We start from the raw sequence: 12922 nt of genomic DNA, 5'->3' as shown, positions 1-12922 counted from the left end.
TTCATGAACACATGTACGCTCACCAAAATTTAAACAAAACGTATAGATTATTACCTGCCCCTACGATATGAGACGTTCTCGGTGGGTCTCCTCGTACATTGGATCGAGCAGGTGGAATTGTGCCATCCTACAAAAAAGTCAGTGAATTAGAAATTCAATATGCAATTAAACATGAACTTAGAAATGTACAAGTAATTAACACAATTACATGCATAATTAATTAAATGAATACGACAAATAATAAATAATATAATCAACCAATAATCGCACCTCACTAATCTGCCAATGGTAACTTCATAAATTATGGCCAAGTCTACCACACTTACCACACTCGTACTGCTTGGGGTCAGTAACAAATGGGGTTCCTCTCTCATGTCTCGTTCTTCCGAGTATCTAATCCATAACCATCATGTGCCCCGTCCTCTTTCTTGATCCACGCTTATTCCAACGATAAGCTGGATCCGCAATGTACTTTGGCCCATCATATGGAGGTCACTCTCTCTGGTCCTAGAAAGGCACGAAGTGGGGGTTCCATGTGTGCACAAGTGTGTTGATACTGAACTCGTGAGGTATTCTGCTCTCGATATTATAGTTGCGATGCCTAGCTGCTGCCACCAAACGAGAACAAAAAAAGTGGTACTGCCTTAATTTACCACAAGTGCATTTGAAATCTTGGAGGACAACCACATGCATCCTTGACTCTTAGACCTCGCCATTAGATGTTGTACCACCCCTATGCTCAACCTGATAAGTCCCTATGGCGTGATCAAAGCATGTAACTTCATGTGTGCCAGCCCTTTTATTTGCCTTCTCTAGGTGTGCCTTCGGTTTCGGAGCCCATATCTCTCCATCACTCTGTAACTTCAATGCATGGGTATGTCTATCATTGAACCAGGCAACAAGCTTATAGAAGGTGAATTGAATGATTGCATTCACAGGCATACCACGTATCCCCAATAGCAACTTATTGAATGACTCCACCATGTTGCTGCACTAAAACTCATACCTCCATCCACCGGCGTCGTGAGCTCTCGTCTATTCCTCCAAATCTCTCATCAAACATGTGAGCCATTGTCTACCTTCTGCATTTAATATGGTTCTGACCTGCTCCAACTTTTTCTGAAAGTACTTGTCATCAATCTGTCGAGTAGCCTCCTGGAATAGATCAAAGTTACCCTTCACACTATCCTTTCGGAGTAGATTCTCGGCAAGGTGCCGAGTACACCAATGATGGTGCAAAGGTGCATACCCCTCTATCTGCTCTTGCACGACATTAAGTATGCCCTGGTGCCTATCAGATATGACGCCAACCTTCGTGTTAGGTCCAACCACGTGTATCCGGACTAGCCTCAAGAACCATCCCTAACTATCATTGTTCTCCTTCTCAACCAAAGCAAATGTCAAAGGAACCAACTTATTGTTCACATCATAGGATATAGCTATAAGAAGTGTACCCTGGTATTTGTCAATCAAGAACGTACCATCAATGAAGAAGATGGGACGACAGTGCCTAAAAGCCTCGACACACTGAGGGAAGTACCAGAAAGCACAGAAGAATATCTGCCTTCCATCCTTCCATGCATTTGGTTTTGGGATGTACTTATAATGCATGCCTAGATTCACCGCTTTGATTGTATTGAAAAGTACTGGTAGCTGCTCATACCCATCCTCCCAGTCCCCATATATTATCTTCCATGCTCGCTGCTTAGCCCTCCAAACTTTACCATAAGTTATCACATAACCTCCATACAATGCCTCAACGGTCCTGATAATTGTCATCACCTTCATATTGGGTTCTCCCTGCAATATTCCCATCAACCGCTTGACAATAAGGGTAGATGTCAACTGTCGATGCCTCAGTGTCAGCTCATGGTCAGCACAATTGTGTGGCCCAACAACTTTTGTGATCTTTCACTTTTCAGTGACCGTTTGCTTTCTTGCACAAACCCTCCATGGGCAACGTTCCTTGTCACACACAACTGTGTAATGGCGCTCCGCATATGAATGCAAGGCCTTGTAAGGTCTCTTTCATATCATTGCAAACGCCTGCAACCACATCTTTAACGCACGGAGGTCATTGAACACCCTCTCATTCTCAATTACTATGTTAGGGCCGGCCTCAGGAGCTTCTAGGAGCTCATCATCACGTCCTTCTGTACACGCCTGATCCGAATGAGCAAGATCGCTGAACTCGTGAACTCTTGGATCATGGCGGCCGAGAAAGATACGCCTCAGCATCTCAACATCACTCTCTGTCAGCTCTCCAACAGGACGATCATCATCAGAATCAAGAGCCCTTGCCATCTCATATGGCTCCGAATCACATAATTTCAATACTATTGGAGCCACAGAATCCATCTCTAAAGTACACTTGCGCAGCAACAGGGGGCACATCCACATTTTCAGGAATATCTCCTACAACATAGGTAGAGAAATAAGAAAAGAATGAAAGAAATGGATATAAGGAAAGGGGTAAGCTCCAAAAAACATGTGGTTGAGACACTTACTCGAATGATTCTGTGTCAAAGGGATCTCATGAGGAGGATTACCACAATAATATGAGTCTAACAAGCATCTCCAACTACCGCATTGGGGCAGATTGAGCATCGGGAACCGTAGGTGCAACCTCCATATCCATATTAGGTTCCGGGACGGGAGGGTCGATGTTTGCCTGTTGACCCATTAGTGGGGAAAACCCATGAGGGATGGGATCAACTAACACCCGACGCATAACCATGTCCAAACATTACAGCTGGCTCTTCATAGCTGATCTCACATAGTTCTCCTATTGATCCGCACAACCAATTAGAATCATTCGCCTGAGGATGTTGGAAGAAGAACCTAGGTGCAGTATACCATCAACTGCAATGCCATCATTTTTAAGGCAATGCAGCTCCTCCTGAGCCTTTGCAACCATCTCACTAAATAAAAGACCTATCATTGAATAGCACAGGCACGCTTTGCATGTCAACAAACTCAACATATCCACAACGATCGTATTCAACGGTGCCTCCATGATATATGGTCATTAGGTTGTCCATCTAATTCAAATACATAACGAAATACATGTCCTTTAGTCCAAATTAGACGATACATAGTACCTAACAAGTACTTTCTAACTGTAAACTAAGTAAATAAGATAACAACCACATATATAGATATAGTGTACTAACTAAATAGCTATATCCTATTTAGTTAACTAAATATGTAACTATCTATCTAAATAGCTATCTAACTATATCTATGTACCTATGTTTCTATGTTTCTATCTATATACATATATATCTCACTAGATCACTAACTAAATCAACTACCTGAGTCATCACATTAACTAGTAAATAACAAATATCAACTAAGTAGGTACATTGCATATTCATAATTTTTACATTTCGAATGACTGATCCACGGATATCAACGAAGTCGCAGCGGACACCGAGCATAGGTCAGGCCGATGACCTTGGCCGGCGATGGCGCAGCCGACGGCGGCTGTGGCGGGCGGCGGGCGCGGGATGCCCGGCGCTCTGCGAGGCGAGTCTGGCTCGGCGGGTGCGACCAAGGCGGCACGGTCGCGGCACCGGCGCGGCGTGGCCAAGGCGTCCGTGGGCGGCACGTCGGGCGAGGCGAGGGCGCGGGCGTAGGGCCGCGGGGTACGGCGCGGCGCGGGTGACCACCGAGGGCACCGGTGCGGCGCGGGCGCGGGGCGGCCGCGTTGGCGCGGCACGAGGTGGCCACGGTGGCGTGGCGCGGCCTCGGGGCGCAGGCGCGATGGCAGCGCGGCGCGGGCGTCCGTGCGCGGGCGCGACGAGGCGAGTGCGGGCGGCCGGTTGAGGCGCATGCACGGGCGGCGGCGGCAGGGCTCTGCTCTGCTTTGGTCTGGAGGGAGAGGGAGAGGAAGAGAGGAGCGGGGTCCATACGTAATAAGTGCTCGGCGTCAGTCCCTAGCGCCGAGCTCCCTGCCATATCACCTCCATGTTGGTCTCGAGCCCAAGAGGACGCTGACGCCGAGACATGTTAGCTCGACGCCAGTATCGATGATGCCGAGCTAAGGGTCCAGATTCTAAAATCTTTCCTCCAGGGGCGTATTTGTGAAAAACTTTTAAAAATGACTAAAAAGTAAAAAAAACGGAAAAACACTCGAGCGAGATTCCGTGTTTACCCCCAAAAATATACAAACGGCCTGTTCGTTGGTTGATTTCTGGGTTAATTTGGGCTGGCTAGTGCTAGTTTGTTGTGAGAGAAAAATACTGTTGGCTGACTGATTTGGGCTGGCCGAAACCAAGAAGCGAACGGACTTAAATTTGTGATACGTGTGGAAAGATAAATAGACCGAAACACCAGCCTTCCTGTCGCGTCACCTCTTCCTCCCCCACCTTCCTCTCTTCTCCCCTTCGCTTTCTCTCCTCCTCCCCGCGTCCCCGACTCCTGCCGGAATTCGAGATCCCGGAGGCAGCTTCGCAAAGGCTCCTTCGCTCCGCTCGCTGGATCAAACCATCGTGCTCTCGACAGAAACCCCGCCCGAAACCCAGCCGGACTAAGCCCTGTTCGCCGTGAGCGCGGTGCCCAGGCCGGGCCAGATCTGCGAGATCCGCACCGACACCGCTACGCCTATCACGAGGTACAGAGGCCGAGCTGAACCCCTCGGATCTGCTCGCTTAGGCAGTCCTCTCCGATGTATTGCCGCTGATTTGCTGAAAATGGCGTGGTCGCTGTAGGTGGATGCTCTCGTGATCTCTCGGAGGCCGCGGGGACTGAGCGGCATCTCGGCGGAGGCGTGGCCTGCGTAGCTGGTGGCCTGCCGAGATGCAGCGGAACGGGGTGGTGGAATGCAGCGTGTGCCGCTCCCGGGTGGTGGTGCCGAGCCCCCGGAGCGTGTCCAGGGCATACGACAAGCACCGCAGCAAGATGTCGTCCAAGTTCCGCGCGCTCAACGTCTTCCTCGTCGTTGGTGACTGCATCCTTGTTGGTCTCCAGGTGTGTGCGCGCCTAAACGCTTCATTTTCAGTCCCTCGCGTGGGAGACCTTTGCACGATCAATGCTTGAGTGAAATGGCCTCACGGATTTGGTACAGAAGTAATGCTTTTACTAGTACTGATGCCTCGCATGCTTGACATGGCCCTTTGCTGTAGTGTTACGTTCATCTGAATAGCAAATAATTGGCCTTGGGGCGTTATGCTAATGTTTGACTTTGTTTATGCAGCCCATCCTAGTGTTCATGTCAAAGGTTGATGGGAAGTTTCAGTTCAGTCCCATCAGTGTTAACTTTCTGACAGAGGTTATGAAAGTCATCTTTGCTATCGTGATGCTCATAATTCAGGTTTGTTCTTGTTATTTTCTTGCTGATGTTTTCCTTTTTTTTGCAAGCATTCTGACTCTAAGTGACTTTAGAAATGAAGAGTGATCCATTTTGCATGAACTATTTTCACATGATAGTCTGATAACATCTATGATCTCCTAATAAGCAGCCCACTTAGCACTCTTATGATCTGTGGTTCTGGAGTACGGATCTAAGTGTTTACATGCAAAAGGAAATGGGAAAAAGGGTTTGTCCAACAAAACATGAAGCCATCTTTCCTAGTAGTTAATGCCTTCTAAAATGTGGAGTGGCACTCTTGCTTGGTCAGTCCAAATAAGCTGTTTTCCGTGTGCTCAGATTACCTTAGGATTTTGTTAGTATTCCTCACTTCGGAATTTCATGGTGCCTGGTGGCTATACCGGATCACAGTTACTCTGCAGTGTTTTCTCTTAAGTTTGTAGTATTATGTTTATAATTTCTTATTTGTTTACCTTTTTGTTGTGCTGTTCCAATTTGACAGTCTAGAAAGCAAAAGGTTGGAGAAAAGCCACTTTTGGCACGTTCAACCTTCATACAGGTGATCAATCTCATTGATTTATCTACCACAATATATATTGTACTTTGATATGTACTGTTGCTCCATATTTATTTTTTGCTACATTGTCTGATTATTTGATCATTCACTATTTGGTTTTGTAGGCAGCCCATAATAATGTACTTCTAGCAGTTCCTGCTCTTCTATATGCCATCAACAATTACCTAAAATTCATAATGCAGGTAATGTTTGCCTTGTTTACTGGCAGAGTATTGTAATTTTTATGGGTAAATATTCATATTGCCTTGTGATATTGTGACAACCTGACATATTGAGCCAACTGTGCAGTTGTACTTCAATCCTGCGACTGTGAAAATGCTAAGTAACCTCAAGGTACACTTTTCTTGTACTGCTCAGTTGTGCTGCTTTAGCTATACTTTGTGTCATTGTGTGCATACATCTCAAAGTACCTGTGGTCTAAACTTCTCTAGGTACTGGTTATAGCTGTTCTTCTGAAATTTATAATGAGAAGGAGATTCTCAGTTATTCAGGTAAGGGTAACATTGACATTATATTGAAATAATTTATGTTTATCTTAAAGATTGGGAGTATTGTGTGCTAGATAATTTGTGCTTTTAGACTATGTCTTTTCTTTCTCACTTTCTTTTCGCTTTTGTTGGGGGCTCATGTTGGGACTAAAAAGTTGGTGTAGGCTAGAAATGAAGCCAAACATGAATTTTAAGAGCTGATGGGCCTTTTCCACATATATAAGCATAAAATGAACTATCAAATGCTGTACTTCCTTTTAAGAATGCTTTTGTCAGGTGCAACAGTGTTGACCTCAAGCTACGTTGGCCTTTCTCCCACCTTTTTTTTTAAATATTGACAGTGGGAAGCTCTTGCTCTATTGCTTATTGGAATCAGCATCAATCAACTCCGAACTGTACCTGCGGGCAATACGGCATTTGGTCTTCCTGTCACTGCTATTGCCTACATATATACATTGATTTTTGTAAGTTGCTGCTAGACCATCTGTTCTCATTTGCTTTTCCCTCATGTACACTTCTTTTTATAAGTTATCTCGATAAAAAAGTAGACTTGCAACTTAAGTTACTGATATATTTATTTACTACTATGAATTGTAGGTAACTGTTCCTTCAGTGGCTTCTGTCTACAATGAATATGCCTTGAAAAGCCAATATGACACTAGCATTTATCTCCAGGTAAAGTATTAGTTTACCTTTGGCCTTGAGTTCCTCTAGAGTAGCTTGTATGGTCCATCGTAGTTTTGTTTTTGTTTTCCAACTTCATATTGAAAGGGTTTGACTTGCTTATCTTGCTATTTGTTTTATCATAGTGCCCCTTATTTCTGTTAATGATTTTTCCATTTAATTGTAGAACTTGTTTCTGTATGGATATGGAGCAATATTCAACTTCCTTGGCATTCTCGGGACTGCCTTATTCCAAGGTGTGCACCTTCATTTGAAGTTCAGTTTTACATTGATAGATGATGGCAGCTGCATTTCTAGTGCACTAGGCCACTAGCTGTATTTATCTGTCCACACTCTGGATGGCAATGAGAAAAATAATTTTGTATGGTGGTCTTAACAAGTTGTACCAACAAAAAGGATATGCATAACGAACTGCATAGCTCATAAAAGCTTACTGATTTTGTGTAGAACATTATTAGAATTTAAAGTATTTACTAATGATTAGTAGGGGGGCTGGGGTGGGATGTGAATGTCCCTTTTCCTGAGGCAAACACGATAGGTATGTTGTCTGCCTTATGTTTATGATGATTACATTGTCCTGTCTTTTTGCAGGGCCAGAAAGTTTTAATATTCTTCGAGGACATTCAAGGGCCACAATGTTTCTCATATGTAACAATGCTGCACAAGGCATTCTATCTTCGTTCTTCTTTAAGTATGCAGGTAATGGTTTTTGACATTTGCTCTTTATTATTATTGCAGTTATCACATCTATTGTCTAACTGAAATACACTGCAGACACAATTTTGAAGAAGTATTCGTCAACTGTTGCCACAATATTTACTGGCCTAGCTTCTGCTGCATTCTTGGGGCATACTTTGACCATTAATTTTCTCCTGGGCATATCAGTGGTGTTTATTTCAATGCACCAGGTAAACTGACCTTTTTTTATTACTTATTTTGTTGAACAACCATTGTTGTATTTCATGTATCTTACAGTTGTTTCTCCTTAGTTCTTCTCTCCACTTGCGAAAGTCAAAGATGACAAACCAGCTGACTTAATAGAGTTGGAAGATACCCAAAATCACCGGTAAGTTTTTATCTCGCGTCCAATGGTATTAACAAATTACTTCAATACTTGATTTAGGTTTCACTTAGGATTGGCCTTTGAAGAAGTGCTGTTTTGCACTGTGTCCATCCCCATCTAGACTTTTATAGCTTTGGCATGTGCTTTGGGATGCCTGTTAATGTTGTTGTAGAAATAGCAAGCTGTTTATTAAGTTTGTTTTAACATGTGGCTTCATGTGGTGCTTATTTTTCACAGGTCATCTGAATCTTCTTTTGTAAATATGACTGCTGGTGCCGCTGATGATGTGAGTATCTCATTTTCCATTTTAGAATAGATGTGTGTCATTTTAGAGGCTACATCTAATTTGGCTTTCATTTCAGGCGAGCCATCGGATTGGAACTGATGAGAGGCAACCGTTGTTGCCTACATGAACTAGTTTCTTGAGGTATATACATCGATTCTTGTAGCCAGATTTCTAATGTGTTGCCCAGTTGACAGTTTGACATGGTAAATAGCTATATGCACGTAGTTTGCCAATTCAGTAAGGTGTATGATTATAGATATTTTACACAAGATAAATCATGATTTTTAGTGGATATTTGTCCGTGAAAGTTCATTTTCTATAGCAATTTAAGAAAACAAATTGTTGCAAATTGATGGTAGAGGCATCAAATGCTGATCCATAGGCTCACATTGTTTCGGATATATGCTTGAAGATGAAAATAATCTGGTTAGCTGTACCTATTAGCTTGACATAGGTTGGCAGCTGTGGGCTAAAATATAAGATTTTGATTTCCACATGGGTTCTATACTTCTATGTGCAATATACTAAGTGAGACAAGTTTCCTGGAATATTTATCTCTCACAAGCACATGAACTCCGGTTCTTTCTGTTCTGCAGGTAGGATAGGAAGACAGCTTTTTTGCCGTGTGAGCAGCAGATTTCATGTAGCATTGTGAGTTGAATAAACTATTGTACACTGTAAAGGCAAAACAAGGAAAGAAGTACCAACGTGTTCTCCATTTTCTTGTTTCATTTTTGGGATGAGGCGGGTGGCCGGCCATCAGTGGCCGTGGGAGTGACAGGGCAGCATACATTTTGATAGGCATATAATTCAATAGGGATTTTCCAGATACGATACTTGTAACCAAAAATTTTCCTGGAGCTGTATATGAACAACGGAGACGTGATAATATTTTTTTGTACGGATCCTTTTCTTTATACTATTGATTATTTGTTATACTATTACTACATTGTTACTTGATTCTCCAACCGTGTTCAGTGTTTGACTTCTGCGTAACCTCGAAGTCTCTTTTGACATACTGTTGAAATGGGAACATCCATGAAGCTGAATCTTGATTTTCACGGAAAATCCACCGGCGCTGGGGACGCTAAGCCCTTGTGGTAGAGCAAGTCGCTCATGACGCTGTTGGCGCGCTGCGTCAGGTGCACGCCGTCCGAGGCTCCCAGCTAATGCGCTCGTCGGGCCTCGCGCACACCGACGCGCCTGGCGCGCCGCACATCCGGTCCATGTCGAAGTTGTACGCGCCGCCGCCAGCGCCGCAGCACGCCTCGGTCCGCGCCGCCTCGTCGAACTCCGCCTTGCCGGCGTCCCTCAGCATCCGCACGTACGCGTAGAAGTAGTCGGCGTAGGAGATAGTCGCCGACGGGTAGGACCGGCGCAGCTCCCGGATGCCCTGCTGCAGCAGCACGTTGTGCATCTGGGCGACAGGTTCAGCGCCGCCAGGCAGCCGTTGGCGTCGTAGGCTGCCGGGTCCGTCTCGTTCACCGCCGCCATGTAGCTCGGCACGCACCCAAGCGGGAAGTTGCCCGGAATCACCACCCGCCTCGAGCCCATGTCCAGAAGCTCCCTGGCCGTGCTCGTGACGGACCGCACTACGTCCGGGACGAGCGCCATCGCCTCGGCCACGCCTGTCGCCATGCGTCCACCGGCTTGTTCGCCGAGAAGGCGTAGTTGTAGTCGTTGCCGCCGATCTCCCCCACCATGACAAGCGAATGAGCCAGCTTCTCGCGGATCTCCTGCGGGGACCGGGTGTTGGCGCTCATGAAGTCCTTGAACCGCTGCAGCTGCACGCCCAGTGAGCTGTTGGTGTGAGGGACGGCGACCCCTCTCCTCGCGAGCGCCGCCACGTCGAGCGCCGTGGCACCGGCCACGGCGAAGTTGACGCCGTGCGAGAAGTCGGCGTCCTTGTCGAGGTACGGGTTCAGCAGAGGCAAGCCGAGATCCTTCGCGAGATAGTCTATCATGAGGTACCCGTCGGAGCATCGCCCGGTGGCGCCGCCGATGGCGGACCCGTAGGGAAGTCCCGTGGTGTGCTGCAGCATGCCGGTGGCGCCTTCGCGGAGCAGGTTCCCGGTGTCCGACAGGGAGTCGCCGAAGTTGTAGATGGCAGTGATGCCGTCCACCACCGCCTTCTCTTTCGCTGCCTGTTGCGGAGCCGGCCTTGCGTGGAACGGGCTAACGGCGACAAGCAGCGCCACGAACGCGGCGAGCAGGATGCGAGCCATGGTCGCCATGCAACGTACTGCAAGTGGTTCGTTGCTTTGTTGTTGGTGTCGAGCCATGGACTAGGATTCCTGTCTGCCAACTGACAGAGACGGAACCAGATGCGGAGCAGTCAATTCCGAGCCTTGTTTTTCGTCTCCAACTAGCAAGTTCCTTTATAATTTTCTTAATTCTTCGGCGATCCAACGAGTCCGACTCGAATTGCCGGGCGATAAATAACATGGCCAGTTCGCGAGCATTTAATACCGGTGAACCGAAATAGAGACGGAACCAGATGCAGAGCAGTCGATTCAGAAGATTCGCTTTCGTCTCCGACTCCGACTCCAAGTTGCCTCAATTTTCCTAATTCTCCGGCGATCCTAAGAGTTCGACTCGAATTGCCGGGCCATAAGTATCGTATCCGCCATCTTTCTCTCCATCCCATCCATCAACTGCTTTCCCTCCATCCCTTCGGCAGGCGGCGGCTGAGATTCGCCACCGTCTAGGTAGCGCCTAGAGCCCGTTTGCTTGCTTTGCGGCGGATCATGTTCGCCCCTTCGCCTGCCGTTCGCCCTTTCGCCGGCGCCGTCGCTCGTTGCGCCGCAACTGCCCCTTCTGACGCCAGTGAGCGCGCGTCCGGGAAGAAGCGTCCTCGTGTCGGCGTCGCGCCGGCACGAGACTCGTCGGCTTGCCTCACCAAGATGATCCGTAACCGCAACAGCGTCGTGACCGCCGCCGGCATGGAGGTCTTAACCGTCGGCGGCAAGATGTCATCCCAGGAGCTCCTACGGAAGCGCCTGGCGTCTGAGCTCGATGCCTTGCGCGGTCTCCTAAAGAAAGCAGAGCTTATATCCCAGCGTGGTGCAGGCAAGGGTGGCGCACCGACTGCCGGCAAGAAAGATCGATTCTTGGCCTCCAACCAGCGACCGAAGACAATCGAGGAAGATTTCAATGCGCCTTCGGTGAAAAGGAGGAAGATCTCAACTCTGGTGGAGCAGAAGCAGGAGCAGGTACGGGCGCCGCGGATGTTGCCAGAAGAGAGGAATCAGCTTGCTGGTCGCCTGTCCTCGCTGTCTGGGGAACTGCCGGGGCACATCGTTGAGTTCTTGCAGCAGCAGTTCGGCGATGCCGATAGCCATGGCGGAGATCGAGATTGACATCGACTCTGTGAAAGATTCCGTACTGTTCGAGTTGAAGACGTGGCTGGACAAGGTCGCCAAGGAGAGCAAAGACGACAAGGTCGCCGAGGAGAGCAAGGACGACAAGCTCGCCGATGAGAGCAAAGGCGAAGTCGTTCTGGAGCAGGAGGACGAAGAGTACATCGACATCTGTGGCCTGTCCCCCATCGTCGAAACCGGCAACAGGTCGAGCTCAAGCAGCAGAAGCTGATTCAGACTCGGACAGCGACTCTGGTAGCGAAAGTGACTCCGATCAGATCATGGGCACGTCTGCGCAGCAACCGTCGGAGCCAGCATCAGGGACGGCGCAGAGCACCATACAAGCAGAGAGCGTTTCCGGCGACAGTATCGGAGGCCCGGCTCCACTGACGGTGGCGGTATCACAAGTGGCGCAGAGTGCTGCAAAGAAGGTCCAAGCCGTCCAGCGTGCCGCTCCCAAGGCTGTCTACATGCCCGGTCTGCTCTACAGGGCGAACCTTCGTCGACAGCTGTTGGAGATGGAGAGGGCGGCGCTGCCCGACGAGAGCATCCACCCGCGGGACCTGCAGCGTCTCGGCATCGCGGAGTATGGCCATCCTAGCCTCATGCGGCAGCTCGGGCTCGTCCTCAAGGCCGACGCGTAGGCAGCGCGCGGCGAGCAGAAGCAGGAGCACGGCAGCTGTAGATTTTATTTTTTTTGAAAGATCGGCAGCTGTAGGTTGTAGAACATAGAAAGTGGAATGGTGTGCTCGGTAGTTATGTCAGTTGGACCTGTTTCTGATGTTTTTTGTGTCATGTAATGATGTACGTAACAATGAATAGAAAATCTTCTGTCAGGCAATGTGCTCAAGTACTGACCATGGCAGTTACTTGTTACATAACTGAGTATGCATAGTTTCTTTAGTTGTGGGCAAGTTTGGATGCAGTAGTAAGACTGTAAGAGCACAGGGGATTGCTTTCGATTCACTATAATAAACTGATGCTAGAATTACAGAGGAAGGATCGTTTTACACAAAATTATTCAGACCAAACTCCCACAGCCCACACAGGATTCACTAGGCAATCTTATCAGCTAACATACTACTGACATGCAACCAACCACAACAGCCAGCAAGCTTCCATCATGAGACAGTCTTGATTCATATGACATGAAA

General features: G+C 47.6%; 1 protein-coding gene and 1 pseudogene across 1 annotated transcript; one reads left to right on the top strand and one right to left on the bottom strand.

Moving 5' to 3' along the window:
* Positions 1-4340: 4340 nt before the first annotated feature.
* Positions 4341-9366, top strand: LOC136462298 (CMP-sialic acid transporter 5-like). Its single transcript, XM_066461404.1, has 16 exons — positions 4341-4615; positions 4713-4971; positions 5198-5314; positions 5814-5870; positions 5993-6070; positions 6177-6221; positions 6320-6379; positions 6718-6840; positions 6974-7051; positions 7227-7296; positions 7652-7759; positions 7835-7968; positions 8050-8126; positions 8361-8409; positions 8486-8550; positions 9006-9366. Exons 2-15 carry the CDS (start codon positions 4801-4803, stop codon positions 8534-8536), a joined length of 1218 nt encoding a protein of 405 aa, XP_066317501.1. The 5' UTR covers positions 4341-4615; positions 4713-4800; the 3' UTR covers positions 8537-8550; positions 9006-9366.
* Positions 9367-9467: 101 nt separating this feature from the next.
* Positions 9468-10643, bottom strand: LOC136462297 (acetylajmalan esterase-like; annotated as a pseudogene).
* Positions 10644-12922: the final 2279 nt, after the last annotated feature.

Source organism: Miscanthus floridulus, chromosome 7 (assembly GCF_019320115.1).
Source record: "Miscanthus floridulus cultivar M001 chromosome 7, ASM1932011v1, whole genome shotgun sequence".
Lineage (NCBI taxonomy): Eukaryota > Viridiplantae > Streptophyta > Magnoliopsida > Poales > Poaceae > Miscanthus > Miscanthus floridulus.
Note: the sequence above shows the minus strand (reverse complement) of the source record. Positions and strands in the feature narration are given on the sequence as shown.